Source organism: Ascidiella aspersa, chromosome 9 (genome assembly GCF_963924565.1).
Source record: "Ascidiella aspersa chromosome 9, kaAscAspe10.2, whole genome shotgun sequence".
Taxonomy (NCBI): domain Eukaryota; kingdom Metazoa; phylum Chordata; class Ascidiacea; order Phlebobranchia; family Ascidiidae; genus Ascidiella; species Ascidiella aspersa.
The window spans coordinates 22,045,887-22,067,194 of NC_139455.1; the positions used below are offsets into that span (position 1 = coordinate 22,045,887).

Here is a 21,308-nt window from a genome sequence, read left to right on the forward strand (position 1 = left end):
CTTGCATTTTTTGCGGTTGCCAAATCCAGCTGTCACAGCTCACATTACGAAATCTTACACAAAATATACAAAAAACGGACCAACACAGGAAACAGAATAAAGTAATCGACTAGCGACATGAAGTACTGTCTCTGCGCTCATTTTCCCATTTAACTAAACTGAACGCTCTTACACCCAAATAAGCGCTACTGAATCACATAAGGCCAGTTCACCTGACCCATGCCAAAAGCAAAAAAGAACGAAAATTCGCGTGAAAAAAACGCCAAAGGGATAGAACATATCTATCAGCAAGTTCTACACATTACTCAATAGCAACCTAAGCTATTTATTAAAAACACTAACGAAAAACCAACAACAAGTTTTGGAATGGTCATGCAAATAGGTCAAGGGTTTATAAAACTCGCAAAATCACGTCTGACTGCACTTTTTAAAGTGCGCACATTAACTTTTATTATCCAGGGGGCAAACTCATACTGCATTAGTCAGCCAAATAGTAACCCTCCTGTTGGCAATTCGCAGCTTACAGCTGTGCACGCTATTAGAGCTGAATACTTGCCCTGACTTAAACCGGCAACGGCTTTGCACTTTTTCCGCTCCAGTCGACACGCGCCGAAACGCCATGTGTTTACTGACGCAGCAGAAGCAAGCCGCTATAGCGTCAGTGCTCGTTTTGCGAAAAAGGCGACCCTTCACGAACCGTCAAAGGAAATAATACGATACGCGAAGATGGTGTCACTTTTCGTCTCACTTTAATTTGCAGTGGTGACAGAAGTGTTTTTTAATTTGCAGTGGTGACAGCAGTGATTTGGTTTGTTTCAGCTCTAATAAACTGCTATTTCCCTATAAATAACAATCAAACCATGTGCTTCTTAATATTTTCAGGTAAACTACCCACTTGTAGGCCAACATTTTTAACAAACAACTAGTCCGAATTCCAATCTTTAACTTTAAAGGTATTTTAAATTATCACGCATTGGTAAATAAACGATTTTTTCCAAAGTAGCCTACTAAAATAATGTTATGTACGTACCAACAGGTCTGTCGCCCGAGAAATAAGAATTACCTCAGAACACGGCTAACCTGCAAAGCTTTATGGCCTACATTTGATAAGCTCTGATTTAAAGCGAAATAGCAGATATTGAGGAAATATACTTTTTGATACAATACTGTCTAACAATGCAAACAAATTACTTTCGTTTAACAAATTACATCTAAAGAAAAGCCAAGAAGCTTTCAAATTGACTTTAAAATCTAATTTCTATATACCTTAAATCAAATCAATCCGGTCACTTAAAACTGGCCAAGGCAAAAAGGCACAATGGCGCATTTCTCATTGGAAACCTGATGCCTTTGAATCAGTCGTGTACATCGCAATGTCGAAAAAGTCATTTTGAAGTGACTGAAGTCCCAGTCAAGTCATTCGTAAACAAATAAGTCCAAGTGAAATCTTTTGCAACAAATAACAAGTGAAGTCATATAGAAAGTCAAATCCTTGTCAAAAACTCGATCATGACCAATAACTCAACTATAAAACAACAAAAGTCAAGTCATTGACTTAAGTCATTACAACACTGGTAAATAGTACATTTTGCGTCGCCGCTGTAAGGGTAAAAATTACAATACGTCAGCCGTCAGGTCTGAGGGCCTTATACTCGCGGTCTGCCAATTAATATGCACCGCCTTCTAAATTGCAATAGTTCAATAATGAACGCTGGTTTTTTTTTTTTTTAAGGTTTGGCTTTAAAGGCCGCTAAACTTTGAAAGACTCCTCACCTATTTCATTTAAGTTATAACTGATAATTGTCTACTGCAGTTCAGAAGTAAACAATATATTTGAAAGGCCATTTAGATACTTTAAAACACGTCAAAAAACAACAGTTTAAATCAGTAAACCACGTTAGATTGGGTTTCGCTTAATTGGTGCTCGCAAACCAGTTTTGTTCTTGAATAATGGACTAGTTTTGACCAAAAGACGTGTTCCGTTAGTTTTTGTGAGGAAGCATGGTGCACATTTCTGAAACGTGTAACCGACAACGGTAGGGGAGCATTTGTAATGTAAACTAACGTGGCTTCTATATTTGGCTGATAAAATTAGATGCAGTGACATCACAGCTCGTGTGAGAGTGTCGCCAGATGGGAATAAGGTGTAGTAAGGCATCTAAAACAGGCTAACCGCATACAACATGGCTTACATGGGTTGCTGACTAGGTGGACTGTTTGCACTAGATACGACACAGATATTGAAATATTCCGTTAGCGCGATAACAGCGTTGACAAAAAGAATGGACCACACTCTAGGAAATATGCACAGGGGTTCTCAAACTGGGGTAAATCGACCCCTTGTGGATCCGTGAACTAGTTTTAGGGGGTCCATGAAGGTCTAATTGAAATGTTAGTGTATATTTAAGAAGTAATCAAATTAAAAAAAAAACAATTTAATTAAAAATAAAACGGTTTTGCACTGAATGTATTTAGACTCCATTTCCCTTTCACATTTTTGAACCAAAATTAGCAAATTTATTAAGTCTATTTGTACTGTGACGACAATTTATGCGGTCATTTTTTTTTGCCTACAATGGTCCACGCGAGATGAAAGAAAATTTTAGGGGTCCGCGGTAAAAAAGGTATAAGAACTCCAACCCCAGTATTTTACTGAAGTGTCACTATAAATGGAACGGGAAACTAGAACAACAGTAACAACACAAATCAACTTAAAACATGCAGGAAAACGCCATTTTATATATCATCTCTAATCGTACACAAAAAGTTGTATTAAAAAGCTTACCAATTGAGAAAAATCAGATTCCTAAAAATTTTCCAATATCTATCGGCACCCTTAAGCACTAGAAATGGCACACCAGGGCGCCGCGGCACCCCGGTTAAGAACCACTGCTTTGTAGATTATGACATACAACAGAAACAGTGCCTGTTTTAATTCTCAACGCCCCGAACCTTATATGCTTATCAATCGTCCTGTGCGAATCCACGTGGTCAGGCCTCGTTCCGTTTGTATGACGCAAACGTGTGAGACAACATCAGTTCACAAGTTAAACAACCCCCGGGCGAGCAAACATGCATTAGGATGGCGCTGGAATGTTGTTTAGATGTAGTGTTGTAAACAAGTCACTATGAACTAATTTAAGCCTAAGCCAAATAGTTTCCAAAACACTGTAAGTCTATCTAATTCAAGTCATTTGCAACATACTTCAAGTACAATTCAAATAATTCACCAAATAACATAAAAACAGGTAATTTGCAAAAACAACTTACGTCTAAGTGAAGTAATCTGCATAACACTTTACGTCAAAGTAGAGTGATTAAAAAAAACCTTAAGTGTAACTTAAGTAAGTGGCAAACCGAGTTAAGTCTAAGTCAAGTAAATTGCAAAATAATTACGTCTAAATCAGATAATTTGCAAAATAACTAAAGTCCAGTCAAGTTGCAAGGTAATTTGTTAAATACCTCAAGTTCAATACAAGTAACAAACTTAGAAATATATTTGTTCAAATACTGTTAAAATGCCTGATTCTTTTATTCAAAGCAACATTCGCAAACCTTAAACAAAAACTAACCATGAAGCAAGAAACTGCTTTTAAGGTACAAAGGTAATGGTAAAAGACACACTTAAATTTTTTGAAGTCCAAGGCAAGTCATTTTGCTTCAATACCATAGTTCAAGTAAAGCCATTTGCCCAAAAGGAAACAAGCTTAAGCAGTCGTTAACGTAAGTAACTGCAACACTGTACAACTGCTACAGCTACCTCTCTGCGGTTTGTCTTTCTCCGTTGAAAATATCGATGAAAAAATAGCCATGGAACGCACTGGTTGTGGTCAAACAAGGTGTCAAAATAATGCTAGAATAATGCTTGGTTCGTGGACGACTAAAAGAACGTTTTTGGCTGTTTTTCCATTAATCATACACCGAAAATTTATCATTATACAAGGTCCATCTATACTTTTTTCAATTTAATTGTTTTCGTGTCAATTTCTTTCTAATCCAAAGTTTTATTTTTATATGGAATTATCTGCAAAAACGTTTTTTCCAAATATAGGATTTTGATGAAACTTGAGCACACAAAATTACGTAATGACTATAAGAGCCATAGGCTAGTCAGCAAGACTCAACCACCAAACAAAAATGACCCAAAATGTTTTCAGATTTTAGTTTACATTGACAAAAACATAATCAATGTTCAAAACTGAACGATTTATTTTGTCTCGATGTATAGTGTGTTGCATGGTGTACAATTTAGGTTAAGGGCAGTGGTTCTTAACCTCTTTTCTTGCTGCACCCTTTTCTAGTCGCCAAACAATTCTCGCACACCTTTGTACGATTACTTAAATAACAAGACCATTGTAATTTTATTTTTGTACAAGTAACTGATAACACAGTAACACAATACCAAAATATGTGTTAGTATTACATTTAACTGAGCAAATGAATAAATTACAGTAATACATTTTCTGTGTCTGTTTCAGCATCCCCACACCCGCTTTTGGAACAGTTCTAGCACCCCTTGGGGGTGCCGGCACCCCTGGTTCAGAGCTCTGCGTTAGAGCTCTGCAATTTGCGTCAGCTGATGTCTCGACAAGTGCGTTGTGGAAGTGACGTATTCGAACACTTCCTGGTCTAATGACTTAGACATTGACACGCTTATTGCGATCTGTGCATGCACTACAGCTGATGCGTCTACTACAATGCAATAACGCGTTAACTTGTGGAAGAAGTGTTTAAATTACCATTTCAAAGGTTTCGAAATACTTATCTGCTAAACCCTGCGCTTCTTAACCTTTTCGGGCGTTGGCCTTGTGTACAATCTAGTGCAATAAGTTGCCGTCAATTTCTGCACATTAAAAGCACCGCTATAGTGTCAAAGATACATCAGTGTCGCTTTAGGGTTTAATTCCATTGGTGTTTGTGCTATTGTTTCAACACACCTCAATTAGGGCTCTAATTAAATCTCAGAATAAGTAGACCGCGAAGCACTAAACCAGAGGTGGACCAGTCAGGGACAACGGTCACACTTGTTACTTGTGCAACCGCAAAGAGACACACCTTACATATGGACAGAAATGAATGTCACCCTGCTTTTTCCTCACTTCTTACACACATACCTCTGCTAACAACATAGAGAATTACTAAACTAATTAATAAGATGAACTTATTTAATAATAAGATGAAAAATTAAAAAAAAATTAAAAATTTACTTACAAAAATACAACAAAAGAGAATTGTTAAATTGCAGAAGTTTTTTTATCAAAATTTATATTAAAGTACCAACGTTTCGATCAACTATTCGGGCAATCCTATTCAGGGCAATGTTATTAGAACTATAGACGAAAACGTATATAATCCAGACAAACGATAAAGGAAAAAAAAATTATTGATGACATGCAATAACTATCTGTTGACTTCTTTGCGCGAACGCTCATTACCTCTTGTTATCTTTGCACTGCTTGACGTAACAGTGACGTATATCTTAACGTGGCATTTCCCCAAAAGCTATTTACCTGCGAAAACTATGATGTGTTAAGGCTACGACTAAGACGGTCTCATTAAGCTCTGTGTAAAGAACTCGTTCCTCATTGAAGCATATTAGACCAATGGGAAATGCGGTATTACTTTATAGACCCTCGGGGACTTAAGGAACATGACTTTTCCAATTTTGTACATGACGTTAACTTTCGTTTAAGCCTGGCCAATGTACCACTATTAATGTAAGTAGAGGTGCTTTTTTGGTTACTTTTTGCCATCAAAAAATACAAACCATATACCTCTAATAACAGCGCTATATGTTACTGGGATGCCCGATACTTGGTATTTTAGGTTGATGTTGAATATTTGGTGCAAAAAGTTTCGCGGTCAGATATGACACCAAATATGTTATTACTATTATATTATGGGTAAAATGGTTGACGTCAACAAGTGCAAAGTTTCAGGCTATCAATCACAAAAAAGTTTTTCAGGCTATCAATCACAAAAAAGTTTTTGAGGCTATCAATCACAAAAGTGTTGCTTTACCGTTAGATTTATAGTTGCCCTCGATTCTTAATTTGTTTTTTTTTTCTGGGAAATCCACCTTTGAGCAATAAACAATGCTTGGTTGAACTACAAGTAATGGCTGAAATGTCTACAATAATTTGGCATCGGATCAGCATCGATACGACAATATTATCGGACAAGTACCGATATTACCACTTGGCATCGGTAAACTTAAGGATGTTGAATAACAACGAATCGGGGACGACGCCCGATACCAAGTGGTAATATCGGTATCCCATACTAAATTAACTAAGGAATAGCAGTCACGAGTTGCGTTAAACCTCAGCTATTTTATACCTCGAAAGTTTTTTTTAAATTTGGTTAGCAACAAGTGGCAACTAAACTGTTTAACGCTAAGACAAATTTCGGCATGGCAACCTGCAAAAAGGTACCTTTCAACGTTTTAATTTCATCTGTTTTGCTTCAGAGAACAGTAATGACGTCATTGGGCATCGGAACGCGAGCGCAACAGCAAAAGTACATTTACAAAACTGTCATTTTAGCATGATACGCACGGACTTTTTCAAATTATTATATATTAATATTATTTTTTTTAAGCTAAAAACTTGAAAAGACAAACTGAAGTTCGCGTGAAGAAAATAAACGTTAACAATATTTGCAATTAATGTAGAAAATCGAAATAACAGGTATTAGTATTGGAATAAAATGTATATGACATCCCTAATCCCTGCAGATACTAACTGGACCTGAAATTAACTGAAAACAACTTTGGGCGCTGGTCTAGAATCCTACCACATTATTAAAGCATCGCACAATATTTGAGTTAGGGTGTCGGTTAGTGTTTGGGTGAGGGTGGGTCAAGTATTAATATATTTATTATTTAATAATAATACTTGGCCGAACCTAACCCAAACGCTAACCCCGCACCATAACATAAATAATTTGCATTGTGGTAGGATTCTAGACCAGCGCCCAACTTTGCGATGATAAAGACTCATAATAGACTACGGAAAGTAATAAAATGACGTTTTACTAACAAGACACTACTCAACAGCGCAACAATTTTCAATCGGGTCTTCTTTAAAATTTGAGCAATTTGTGGTTAGCAAGTCATTTTCCTTGTTTAGCTTTAAGCATCACCATTTCATCACGGTTGTTGGTTTCGCGCCCGAAGACACCGAAAGCACTTTTCTCCTTTTCTAGCAATGTTGTTGTTTTTCTGAGTGAATACAAAACAGCTTTGTCTTAAAGCTATGCCAGTGGTTATTAATATATAGGGTTGTCCTATATTGACATTCTGTTCTAATACCGATACCCGATAGTTTTGACAAAAATTCTCGCGATCCGATTCGATACTAAATAACGACATAAGCACAACTACACAAAAAAAGATAAAATTGTTATGTGCAATGGTAATGCTTCCGAGGTTATAAGGCTAAAAGTTGCTTTAAAGTTCAGGAAAAATTTTTTTAGCGTTTTTTGTTACTTCAAATTGTTAACCAAGAGTGTGAGTGAGATTTATCTTTATTTGAAGAAACAGAACATTTCTCCATTGATGTTACGGACTATGTTTATGCATCTTTCATTGAATAAATGATATGGTACTGTGGATCCCCTTTAATATGAAGTTGTTTGTACGAAAAAATTGAGCAAGCATTGGCATATGGTTGTTTCTCGATTCACTCCTCTCTGAGTCTGTGTAGCAGTTGGTAGAGCGACGGCCCTGAAAGCAAGATCACAGTTGTTAGCAGACATATGTGTGTGCTGTGCATGTCCCATTGAATTTTGGAGTAGCGTTGATTTTAACTCGACCTGAAGCCATCCAAGTTTGTCGGATCGGCCGATGGTTAAGGCAAAATACAAAACAAGGAAACAACATCGAAACTACGTAAGTTGCGCTTGTGCAGCCATGCAAAGCTCAAACACATATCTCATTGTTCTTCATCGTTTTGCTCATTATTCTTCGTCATTATTTCATTGGGTGACGTAACAAACCATATCCTTCCAGCTATAGAATGTGTTATTTCAATGCAATCAATGGACATAGTGCCGTATACCGAAACAAGTAAAAGGAAAAAAAATTCCAGTTTTCAGTTTTTATATTTGACTTAAAATATTGCGGTTATCCTCTATAAAGCACTTGATGTATTTACTGTGTTTGTGCATTAAACACTTTCATACCTTATTGGTGTTCACATATGTGATGCACCTAGACCACATTGATAAAACACAGCTGAGGTTTTCTGTTTAAATTTGGCCTGGTGGTTTTTAGCGACCAATGCCTTGCTGGAACGACATTTACATTGTTTTTGGCGTGTGTTATCTTGAAGGTGTGCAACTATATTATGCATAAACAATTTATCAACCAACACTTTAATGCTCAAAAACGGTCCTAAAAATAGCGACACGACGATTTATTTGTGGTTACGGGTATTAATTATCACTCTGTCTCCAGTGAAACTCCAAATTGTTTTCTGCTTTAGGTTTAGCAGGAAATAAACTGGTTTGTCTTAACCAGTGGTTCTTAACCTTTTTTACCTCATTGTGTTTTTCTATGTTAGCGCACCGAGTCTTCGAACATGTGCGTGTTGTTTTCAGTCTAACTGCTGTTTTTTTTTCAGTCTAGATTTAACATGTTGTTCCGACAAGATCCGTTGACATCAAGGACATGATCTCCCAATCGCGACATTTTGACACCAACATTTCGTCAATTGCTGTTCTGATAAAGTCTTTCTCACATATCTCGTGCAAACATCCGCTACATTTGCTAATGACGGGCATATACGACTCTTTAAGCAGACTTGCGCATCTTAAACTGAAGCGACGACTGCAATGTCAATCTCAGGTTCGCCACCGTGGGATATTGTGGGCTTTTTGACGACGTATATGCTTCATGCCGAAAAAGGCGCATTAAATTATAATTCTGTTGAAAACATCAGCAATAAAGCGCCAAATGCCCAAAGGAGACATTTTTATTTCGAGTGTCCCTTAGAGTGCCATTAATTTTGCTCAAAAACAAGGACAATTCCTCCTAAAAGAAGACATGATCGCTTATAAAAAGGGGAATCGAGGGATAAAGAGAAAGTTAGCGGCGTGTTGGCAATGTTGTGACGTCACTATAAATATATGACGTCATATAGTAACTCGGGAATCTTGAATTTAGGGGTCATTTGTATAAGGTACAGAAACGGGGTTCGCATTCTCCTAAAACACTTCTTCTCAACTCGTTTTCGTCCGTAGCCCTCGACGGTCGACGCATGTTCAGGTAACTTTGTACAACCTCGGCAGATACTAGTAGAAGGAAATTACCAAAGCTATATAAAATGCGTGAAGAAAACATGTCACTATATATGCTTTTAAACTGGCTTGATTAATCTGCAACGAAATGGACGGTTACTTGTTGTGGGTTACCAAAATCGCAGGTATTTCAAAAATCTTTAGTCTGCGAAACCTTTAAAGTATAACGCTAAATCTTGGTGTATTATAAATGCGATACACATTTTTTTAAAGAATTTGCGGGAGATTTTGAATATTTTCGCTGCCCTTGTGCCCGACTCAAGTTTATATGAGCTGTAAGGTTCCTAATACTGCAGATGTTTTTAAGCATAATGGTTGGAGGTTTTACTTAAACGTATAGTGGAAATATCAAAAGCCCAAATAGTAGTAGTAACTTCGGGTGTTGAAAGGGATAAAGAGTTATTAGAAACTTGTAAAATGTTACCTACTTCTATATGAGGTTTGATATTCTTACTGCTTCACATGATATTTTTTGTTTTTGTAGTTTTAGTTTATAAATTTGTGTGTTACCAATATTTTCCTTTATTTAACAGCAAGTCTTTATTTAAACATAATTGTATTGTTTGACAAAACCTAAAAATCGCAGAAATACATCGCTAAACTAAAAGGTAGAACATGTTGACCCTATATTCACATGCTATAATGCTTTCAAATAAGAAAAGTATACCGTGATGTTTCGTTTGCTTTTCAAAAAATAAAATTAAAAAAGATTTGCACAACGACACACTTTTAAAGAATAACACAAAAACCATAAATTAAATTTCGCAGCACAAATAAAGGTTCGATTGAAGAAAGGAAATTGCACGAAACGGCTCTTATTTAACATTTTGTCCACATTTTTTCGTTATCATTTTACTTTTTGGGTCATTTTTTGTTAATATTTACTTTTTTTGAAAGGATATCTACTTAACCAACCTATTTTAACCAACTATCTACTTAACCAACCTATTTTTGTATAAACAATACGCTGTTTTAGTTTTTTTAAAACCACGATTACAAATTGCCTACTTAAAAAACTATCTATACGAGGAACAGGAAAAAAGAAACGCCGATTTCTCAACAGAAAAAGCCCTAAGCCCCGAATACTTTAGTGATATAACGTTTTCCATTGGATTTTTGTTTTTTTTATGCGAGGAATTTTGGACTAAATGTATCTACGGCAAAATATGCAATATACGGAGGTGCAGATTTTCAATTTAGGTAAATCCTTATGATTTAAAAAGGTGAATTTAGTAAGTTACCTTCAAATATAAAATTGTAATCTTTTAACCAGAGATTGTGGCGCCGATACAACTCTAGTATCGGACGATAAAACTCAAAGTTTGAAAACCCGAATAAAACCCAAATCAGAGATTTTTTAAAGGAATATATATTTCGCCTATACTGGCATCGTCAGTTCCTTAATTCGCATCATTCATTTCGTTTTTACTCAGGTTTTTAAACTTAAAGTTTTATTGTTTATATACGCGTCAGCGGAATAGTGATCGACAAGCAGAAACCTGTTGCTGATAGTTTTGGATTCCATAAAGATGCGACCTTTATAGTATCGGACAAGTACTGATACTAACACCAGGTTTAATATATCGTATCTGATCTGATAGTATCGGACGCACAGATCGACTAAACTATAATATTTCTTCGACATGAAATATTTCTAATTCACATCAAGAGAACAGGCCGTACACGACTTCGCAAAGCAACCGAAAAGACAATATTAAAGTGAAAACAACGATTTCTATCTAGTGAAAACACAACGTCTGGGCTTTACTGGCGACCCGCTGAACGCCTACAGTCATAAATAGGTAAAAAGCAGGAAAAATCTGCCTCCAATTCGGTCCTATTTTGTTCGTTCAGTTGCGGCGGCGTACGGCTTTTCGTCCGCCACGAACCGCGATGCTCTAGCGCCCTCGTCAGGTTTCCGTATTGGCCACGTATCGCCGGTAGGAGTCTTGCTCGATGAGCTTGTAGATTTCTTTTTGCGCGTGGGCGAATGTGTCCAGGTCGGCGGCGTCCAGATTGTCCTTTACCTGCATCTGTGCCTTGTGCGAGAGATTGACCTGCAAAACAGAAAAAAAAGGTTTTAAATGATGGGAAAGGTATTGGGGGCGGTTAATTATGATATACTTAAAATATTTTTTTTCTGGTATTTATTTATTTGAATGTTTTCCCTAAAAAAGGCTTCTTATATAGTTTTACGACTTTATGTTTGTCGTAAATAACAATTTAGCGTGAGTTCAGGTATATTTAATCTTAGCGCTAATGTTCTGCCTCGGTAAGAATATCTGCCTGATTCTCAAAAATACCAAGAAACGTAATTACCATTATTAATTATTGACAACAACAACGAGCTTGCGCATTACAATAATTTACATACATTATCAAATAAATATCAGAATAAGTTATTTTCAGTATATACTAGGCCTGGTAGCAACAGCATATTTATTTACTAAGTTTTTTTTAAAATTTAATCCTTTAGCTTGCAAGAGAACAGATAAAACTTCGTGAGGCAAAACTTTATGAACGAAATTTTCGGCTGACATTACGCCTGTCAAATGGATTTTGAAATTCCCACGCAATAAACTGTCATAAAAAATTGGTTCTTATCTATCAGTGCGTCATAGCATTAAATATATTTTATGAGTATGTCGTACCTACAAAAACTGTTTTACAACAACATCGTTCAAGACCCTATCGGCTTGATTTTAGAACTTAAACTAATAAACTTCAGAAGCGCAGCCAAAGTCAAATAAAAGGCATTATTGATTGCAAATACCTAATTGCGTTTCAACAAGAACTTGTAACTCAATTTGCAGTAGACTGGAATAAACTTTTTGTCTGACTTGAGTTTAAACTGACTCAAATGACTTGAATGGGACATAGCTCGTTTCAAAATGACTTGTGTGCAACATTGTTTGTTCATATTATCGTATATCGGAATAAAATACGATACTAAAATAAGAATGCGATTGATCCCTTGTTTGCTTACTAATGCGGCGAGCTTCATAGGCGTAGCCAGGGGGAGGGGGGGGGAGGATTTATGAGCAGTGCCACAACAGTCGACCACAGGCATGCCACACCTTTAAAGTTAATATTACGTTTGATATACATTAATGCAGTTTTACTACTTTTAGTCTGTTTTGCTTTTTGAATGGTTTTGGAGTATTGCGTTAACACTCAGTCAGTTGCTGCTCGAAACGGTTTGCTAGCATTGTTATTTGTGTTCGTTACGGCAGTTAATACAATGACAAAAGTTAAATAAAAAAGTTCAAACTTTTTGCCCCCCCCCAAAATTTTCGGCTGGCTACGCCACTGGTGAGCTTAAAGGGTAAACTTTATCAAAGGTGTAGTAAATATTCCTGACCAATTTCTGCCTTATAGTTTAACAATCGGTAGATTGGGATTTTGTTAACAATACTGTATGGGGCATCTCTGACAGCCAGTTTCTCACTTGATTTGGAGCGCCGACTTTTATGTATTCTTGGTAGATCTCGTTTGCCCTGGTCTGGATGGCGTTCTTGTTACTCAGCGCCGTGAACTCTTCGACCGCCAGCCAAAAGTCCAAGTTCTCATTGCTGTACTCGGTCTGCAGGAATTTCCGAAAGTTGTCGAAATTTCCGGCTAAATTTGGACAAAATAACATTAACATAAGTCTATGGATGCACAATGTTATCAGGCTGTATACATGTATAGCTAATATGAGGTACCAGTTGTATTATTATTATTTATGCTATACTGTATGTCGGGGTCACCAAACTCTTTTCATTTTTTTCGCAGCCAGAACAGGTTTTTCACGTCTACTTGGTCCTGGTCAGTGGACAAGGTATATATTTTTGCTCAAGATTTTCTAATAAACAATCTGCAAAAACTCGCAGTGTAATTAAAGCTATTCGATTGGCAGAAATTGAAATTGATTTACTCTGATAAATTAGACATGGCTAAGGGAAACGTATTTATGTGTTGCAATGACTATTGGTTGTCGCGATTAAAAATATGGCACTTCAAACCCTTTAAAAAAAGTTTCATTTTCTTGAAAACGCCTTTGGCAATACGTAAACAAGCATTAACCGACAAACAATTTCATCTTCTCCTTATCTTTCTACAACAACAAAAACTAATCCTTAGCAAATGTCAAGGTTGCAAGGTTTTTCATAAATTAAATTTAATCGATTTTTTGACCTCTTCAGAACAGGTCATTTAAAGATTAACGAGTAAGTATTATTCCAACATTTGTAAAGCCCGATTTCGCTTTTAAGAATTGCTTTTTACTAAATTGCTTTTCAAACATGTGAAGCAATGTTATTTTAATCGATATTTTAGTGATTTAAGCTGGAGTAATCAGGTTCAAACACAAACGAGAATCGAGGAGATTATCCTGATAAAAAACAAATACAACACTCTCATATACGTCACAACTACGGATGCCCGATAATATCGGATATGTGTTGATACTTGATGCCAAGTGTTAGTATCGGTACTTGTCCGATACTAAATTAATACAGGTATTTTAGACACGATTTACGAACCAATGTAGCAATTGCTATTTAAAAGGTATGTTCCTCACAAAAAAGTATAGGATAACAACTGAAGGTAATTAAATTCCTTAAAACTACCACAAAATTATACCTAACAACCTGAAAAAAATTATCCTTGGACGTTTTAATTAAACTTTTTTTTTTTTTTTTATTTGTTTGGGGATATGTATGACGTCATTGATATCGGATCGGATCGAGATACTTTTTGTTTAAAATATCGGGTATCGGTACGGGTAAAGTATCGGCCATCCCTAATTACAACTATAGGTATGCCCGATAATATTGGATCGAAGTTGATACCCGATATCGATACTGCCACTTGGCATCAGTATCGCCCTCGATTCGATATTATCGGACACATATAATCGCAACCCACTTACAGTTTTGCCTCAATATTTCGAGAAAGTTGTTTTGCGTGTCACCTCGTCTGTTCCTGGATAACAAATAAGGACTTGTTAGATTTTACTCATATTTTTATTCCAAACCACCTTTCCTGTGAACATACATTATTATTAATATATAACAGGGCGTGTCTTTGTGGAATACCAAACCATTGGCAGCAGGTTTTTGCTTGTCGATCACTGTTCAGCTGACGCGTATATAAACAAATAAAACTCAATGTTTAAAAACCTAAGTAAAACCCTCACTCAGGTTTCCAATTTTGAGTTGTATTTGTTTAATACGTTATTAAATTATGAATAGGAGCTGTTTTGATATACGAGAAAATCGTTTGTTTGTATAGAACCCTATAAAAATAGAACACGTAAATAACATTTTAATGAATATTTTTTAATTATTTTTATATTAACTAACAGCGATTTTTTAAAGCTCACTATATATGTGTGTTGTTAAATAATATTTAATGTTTCCTTTGTCTACGAGTATTAAAATCAACAAAACTCAATACAAGATTTTATATCCGACCCGTGACAAAAACCCTTCAAGTTATCTGGTTCTTACTTAAAAGTTTTTTTTTGTACTTCTTTGTGTTTTTAGCTTTTCAGATTTGTTTAATAGTGGCAATTCATAAGAAAAAATTGTGTCCAGCTTGCCGGTAATTAGCTGTTTGACTAATAATCACGAATTAGTCTAACTCAAAGAACTGAAATTTTTGGAATATTTTAGTTTAGTTCCTAAAAAAATTAATTTTAAAGCTTTTTTTGTAATTGCTAGCCTTGTATTATAGTAACATGTCTAAGACTATGCAGCAAAGATTTTATGACGTAATACGCTTATACCTTATTTGTAATCCCCATAAGGATTTATTTTAAAGCTATATGCCGCATTTATTCTTAACACTTAAATTATCGCCCCAGTTAGACGTTGATTTGGCGTTCAGAGCCGCGACCTTTTTCCATTACCTCTAAACGTTACTGACTTGTGACACGAGGTTTGGGGAGTTGACAATTAGCGATTCGTTTCTGCCTTTTTATCGATTATTTTACTGTTGAAAAGTTTCGCGAGTCGAATAACCCGCCATTGAAAAACTCCCTTGATTTGACGAATGACGTACTACTGCAGGCCAGGTCTAAATTCATTTCAAAGAGGCTTTAAATAAATTTATTTGAAAAAAAACTCAAGTCTAAATTTTAATGTAACATTGGTAAGTCAAATACGACGTCAAGTAATTTTCTTACGATTTTTGACTACTTACAGCAATACAATTTTTATTTGTACACAATTAATGGCAAAAACAATCAATCCTAGTCATGTTTTTGTTAAAGTTACTCAAGTCAATTCACGTAAGCCATATAGATCAAAGCCGAGTATAAAAAAACAGTGACTTATTTGTTAAATCAACACCTTTAAAACCCAAATTCTTGAAACGATCGATCTAAGTGAATATAGTTAAGTCGCTAATTTGAAAATACTAAAGTTTATTTAAAATAATAGGGTTCTTCAAAAAAAATGTTACACACTGCACAAATGCTTGTTTCATTGAGCTTGGATACTTTTTAACCTTGTTAGCAAAGTCGTGAAATAACACTGGAAACTTTGTAAATTCGTATATTTCGTGGAAAAAAATACATCGCACACTCGCACAGGTTCTCCTTTATTCTTGTGCTTTTTTTGAGTTTAAACTTTTTTATCAACGAATCATCGAAGCTTTGACGACCCAAATATATTGGCTTAAATTTTTGTGAGCTTAACGTGAACAGAACAAAAATAAGACTACATCGCGGGGGTGGGCAACCTACGGCCCGCGGGCCAGATACGACCCACCAATAACTCATGCGGCCTGTGACCGGTTTTACAAACTGGGTAGGAGGCCATTCCTTATATTTTGGGGATTAAAAGCATTTTTGTCACACTTTACTCAAATATTGTAATTGATCCTTCATCGAGTGTAAATTGCAAAATATCCTAGTGAATCCCTGATCAACGGTTGTCTTGGCTGTTAAAGATGCGTAAAAATGTCTACACAGTTTAAATTTAACGGCCCACAGAGACCTTCTGGTTTGGCCCGCGACTAGAAAAATGTTGCCCTCCCCTGCCACATACCCTTGATAAAATTGAATATAATTATTATGGCCATGTGTTTTATTGCCGCGGCAGTGTTCTCAAAGTTTGTAGAAATCTTGCTTAGAACCAATCTTAATAAATCTAACTATGTAAACTACTGCAGTCGGTGACCCAGCCAAAATCAAATACATTTTTTGGTCTTAATCCATAGGTTGAGTAAGACCGTCTTAGAGCAGGGTTTCTTAAAGTGGGGTCCATGGACCCCTTGGGGCTCCGTGAACTAGTTTTAAGGGTTCCATGAACGCCTTGTTGAAATATTAATCTATATTTAAGAAGAAATTATTTTTTCAAAGAAAAACGGTTTAGGGCTGACTGTATTAAGACTCCATTTCACCTTCAAATTTTCGGACCGAAATCAGCAGATTTATGAGGGCTATTTGCATTGTGACGTAAATCTTGACGTCATTTTAATTTTTTTTGCGTACCGTGGTCCACGAAAGCCCCCAAAAAATTGCCGGGGTTCACAAAAACAAATTTAAGAACCCCGGTCTTGGGAAACATTGTTTGGAAGCCAATTTACCTCAAAGACGACTTTCTCAAGATCTTGTCTCCCGTGTCCCCGGAGGACCTAAATCTTCCAGATGTCCTCCGGCTCACTCTTCTGCGGAGGGAGGATCGGTGAGTCCCGCATCCATCGCTTGAGGAGTTGCTCTGTCTTCTCGAGGGCATCTTCGACATCTTGGCAAGTTCGCGAATATATTGCAGCAAAAGAGAATTAGGCGGCTGCTTTTTTTCGTTCAATGTAAATTTCTATTCGCGTTGCCTTCAATGTTAACTCTCTATTTCTCTGTAAAAAAGAATAACATTAGCTGTCGTCAGACTGGCGAAATAGAAACGTTAAACATCAAACTTTCCAAACAAAGGTCTGTGAAGGCATGGACAACTATATGATCCTAGTTGCCCAATTCAAAAAATTAGAGCAAAATGCGACCTATTTTAATTTAAATCAATGTTTGTGCTTGTTTGCTTTTATTCTATAGTTGAAATTTAATTCGGAATTTTCCAAAAGTGCAAAGTTGCCCAATGACATTTTCCTTATCTTAGTCGGAACGAAGAATTTGAACTCTGCTACTTGTTAGTCGAAACGCCCTGCAGGTGAATTTTACAGTTTAAAATTGTAGCAATATTAACACACGAATATTGAACATTCACATTCTTAACATCAAATTGAAATTCAAGCAAAATTAAATGTGAATTACTGAAATTAAATTCTAGTTCAGATTCTAGTTCATCTTCTAGTTTTTCAAAAATTCTGTAATTCAATTTCTAATCTGTTTGAAAGAAGTAAAATGCTCGAATTTAGTTTTAATCTAATTTAAAAGTTAAATTTGTTCTAATTTAAAAAAGCTAAAATCAATCCGTAAGCTATACAATCTTTTGATAGGAGTGTGCAATTAATAAAATTTTCGAAACCATTGCATTAAAGCATGGCAAGGCATAAAAAACAGATATTTCGTTAAACAATTTCAAAGCACAGAAAAGACGCGCAATTCTAAAACAGTTACTATCCATGAAGGTTAATGACTGGGTGAAAAACTTTCAGAAGTTCCAATCCAATAATACTTTGCTGTGACTGACTTCGTTGCTTTCATTATTTCCTTTAACCGAATCATTTACAGTAGGCCTACATTTTTTAAGCTGCACATAGCAACACAAACTTCGAATCTCGCTACTAAATCACAGTTGAAAATCTTGCAACAAAAAACGGATCCTTGATCAACGATAAGGTTTTCACAGCCTAAGATTTACATGACTGAAAAAACACAACAACAAGGAACACGATTTATCTCCCAAGAAGAAAAATATAAACTGAAAACCTGGTACCGTAAAACGTAGATTTTCCAGCCTTAGAAAGTACCAACCTGCTTTGGCCGAGGTATGCCTCCCTATACCAAAAGTATGCGCTGTGCCTTTTTATAACGACGTGCATCGTGTATCTTCTTTTTACGCCGAGCCAGGGCGAAAAAAACGAGCGCATCAGCATCGGACCGACGAAACAGTCGTGAAACATCGACAAATGGCGCCTAGCGAGGGATAACGGCCACAAACAAAGACAGGCCCTATTCAAATCAGCCACGAAAATTTACCGGACTAGGAAACTAGCTTCCCAGTGAATTTACTTGGATGGTCAACAAGCACACAACGCCTGAAAGCAGGTTTATCAGCCTTTTTTCGTGGCCACCCAAATGATAAGCAAAATTATAACAACTTCTTCAGTCCAGAAGGTGCGCATACAAAACTTTTAAACGTTGTTAGTGTTCTCAGTTTAATCTAACAGAAGCGCTCTGCCCTTCACCCGAAGACAGTGCTTCTCAGTCTTTTTTCATGGCGACCTTACTACTAAGCAAAAAAATAACAGCACTGCTTTGGCGAGCCAATTCTGTTTGCTTGACTTTTAGTATGTGAACATAACATGAGAAATATAACATAAGTAAATGCGAATTTAATTAATATGGGGCCTGTCTTCATATTTCTTCCACTGTTACCTCAAATTTTAAAGAAATTTTGCTCTGGACTGATCTCAATAAATATAACCATGTGAACCACTGCAGTCGGCGACCCAACAAAATTAAACAGCGACACAATGTTGGCTCGCGATCCATGGGTTGAGAAATACTGTTTCAAAGAAAACAGTTTTAAAGGGTATGTTTATGGTTTAGCTTTGGTAACCACCGAGAAAAAAACTGAGGAGACAGCTTTTGAATCCTTTGCTTTGAATGTTGATATTCATTTTGACCGAGAATTCATTTTAACCTAGAATGACTTCTCTTATATTCTGCGTCACTGATTGACAAGCAGAAACCAGCGCTTAACTGTTTCGAAGCGCGACTCGTTTTAACCAAGAATGACACAGAAGCGGGCAAGCAATGGTTGAAAACTCGCAAAATCCAAGTACATCAGCAAAATTCTAAAACAAACGAAAGCCGCATCGGCTGACAAAACAGTCGTAACTATATAGGAGTCAATAGCTACAGCGAGCTGAAACTATGACGTAACAATATTTTAGGTTTTTTGTACCCCAATGAAAGGCCCCTAGGGGTGCAGAATCATAAATCTCTTATGCGCACCAATAGTATACACACCACTGTACGTCATGTCTGAAAATTTAAACGTTTTACGATGTATACTTTTTCTTTTAAGCTCGGGCGAAAATCGTTCTAAAACATACCGAAGCAAACCATAGCCAACCGAAAAAGAATAACGGCAAAAGCAATATATGTCCCGAATTACAGTTTCGGCCCATATAAATATCGTAAAACTGTGCAGGTGATGACATACCGTCCCCAAAACAGAGCCGGGCCTTTCGAAAATCGGCCACAAAACGAGGCCGTCTGCGGGTAGACCTGAAGCCGACGGGAGGGCAAAGCCACCAAAACCAAATCGATTTCCGTGGCAGCATTACAATTAGTCGACTCTCGGCTGCCCCGAGCCCGTCCTGGATTTTGCCCGAACGCTGAGCTCCGATTGCGCTTTTTAATAATTCAGCGACCCCCCACCCCCCACTTTTTCCTGGCTCGCGATGCCAAACGGTCGCGTTTGGCAGATTTTTAAGCCGTTTGCGTAACGGCCGGCTCGTTTTGTTGGCGCAAAGTCAGTTCTTAATTTATGGACTGATCAAAGGATAACTTCAATATAGTAATATAACAAGTAAAGATCAATTTTTAGAAAAACAAAATTTTGACCGAAAAATGTATTTTTTTGACAAAATGCTGTCCTGTTAGAAATACATTGATTTAAACAGCATATTGCTGTTTGAAGTATACTGTCTTGGATTTTGACCTAACGTGCAAATTTTAACTTTTTTCAACAAGTAAAAAATAATTCCTTTTTTTTAAACTGGCTGTGTTAAGGATCAACGTTAACTTTGCACATCAACGTAAAACAGCAACCAGGCCCCTCAAAACGGCCCCGAAAACCGCCCAGTTATAAAAGAACAGCAACCCCGGCCTTTAGCCCGTCTCCATCAACATTAACCAAAGCAATCGGTCGATGGGTGACGCGCATAAAGCATCTGTTGGTTTTGTTAGTTAAGCCGGCTTTACGCGAAAGCATGTTCGAGCGCTAAACAACGTCGACAGTTTTACAGATGGCCGTACAATCGTGCATAATTCCGGCTCTTGTTTCTGTCTCTCTGCATCGGAGCCGCGCAGGAAATCCATTGAAACGCTCTGAAAAGGGCGTTTTTCGCAACCAGGCGATTTGGGATTAACTTTTATTTACGGCTCCGGCAGATGCAAACAGTGTCCACCTTCGGAAAGAACCGTTTTCTCACAAACTGGCTATTGAGGTCAGGGTTGAATCTAAAGGAGGGGTCACGAGGCTATGCCCCATTTTGTTGCGTATGTAAACTGCGTGAACGCAAAATTTTTAGAACTTCGCGTAAAATCTATAGTTTCTTTATTTTATATATTTGAGCCAGTTTTGAGACAATTTTGTCAGCTGAAAGGCATCGTATGTCTTATCGCAGTTTTTTGGCATTTAAACCAGGGCTGTGGAGTCGGTTTAAAATAACCCGACTGAGACGACGGCCGATGAAACAAACCTGAGTCCGACTCCCACACCGGTTAAATGTGCGATTTCAGCGAGTTCCGGTTCGGGCTCTGACTCTACAGCGGGTATTCTACCCATTTACGTAACTAAAATAAGGTGGATATTAAGAAATCCACTAGGGTTGTTATATAATTCATCCACCAACAATAAATGAAAGTATATTTGAGGCATAGAGTATACTGAAAAGAAGTTCTTTCGGTACTTATTTGTTTAATCCGAAGTTTCGCCTATGCCCAGGTTGCCTTCATCAGGGAATGCAACAACATCACGCCCAACACTACACAAGGAAAACGACACAAACATTTTGTATTTTTTGACTTAAATCTAAGTCCAGTCATTTGAAAACAACAACTTAAGTGCAAGTCACCGAATTAATTACAACACTTACTGACTGACTGCACG

At 36.8% G+C, this 21,308-nt stretch overlaps 1 protein-coding gene across 1 annotated transcript; it reads right to left on the reverse strand.

Moving 5' to 3' along the window:
- Nucleotides 1-10,262: 10,262 nt before the first annotated feature.
- Nucleotides 10,263-17,124, reverse strand: LOC146133602 (regulator of G-protein signaling 21-like). The gene is made up of 4 exons (XM_083397469.1): nucleotides 16,876-17,124; nucleotides 14,213-14,265; nucleotides 12,749-12,918; nucleotides 10,263-11,357 (listed from the first exon to the last, which is right to left on the reverse strand). Exons 1-4 carry the CDS (start codon nucleotides 17,031-17,033, stop codon nucleotides 11,211-11,213), a joined length of 528 nt encoding a protein of 175 aa, XP_083253595.1. The 5' UTR covers nucleotides 17,034-17,124; the 3' UTR covers nucleotides 10,263-11,210.
- Nucleotides 17,125-21,308: the final 4,184 nt, after the last annotated feature.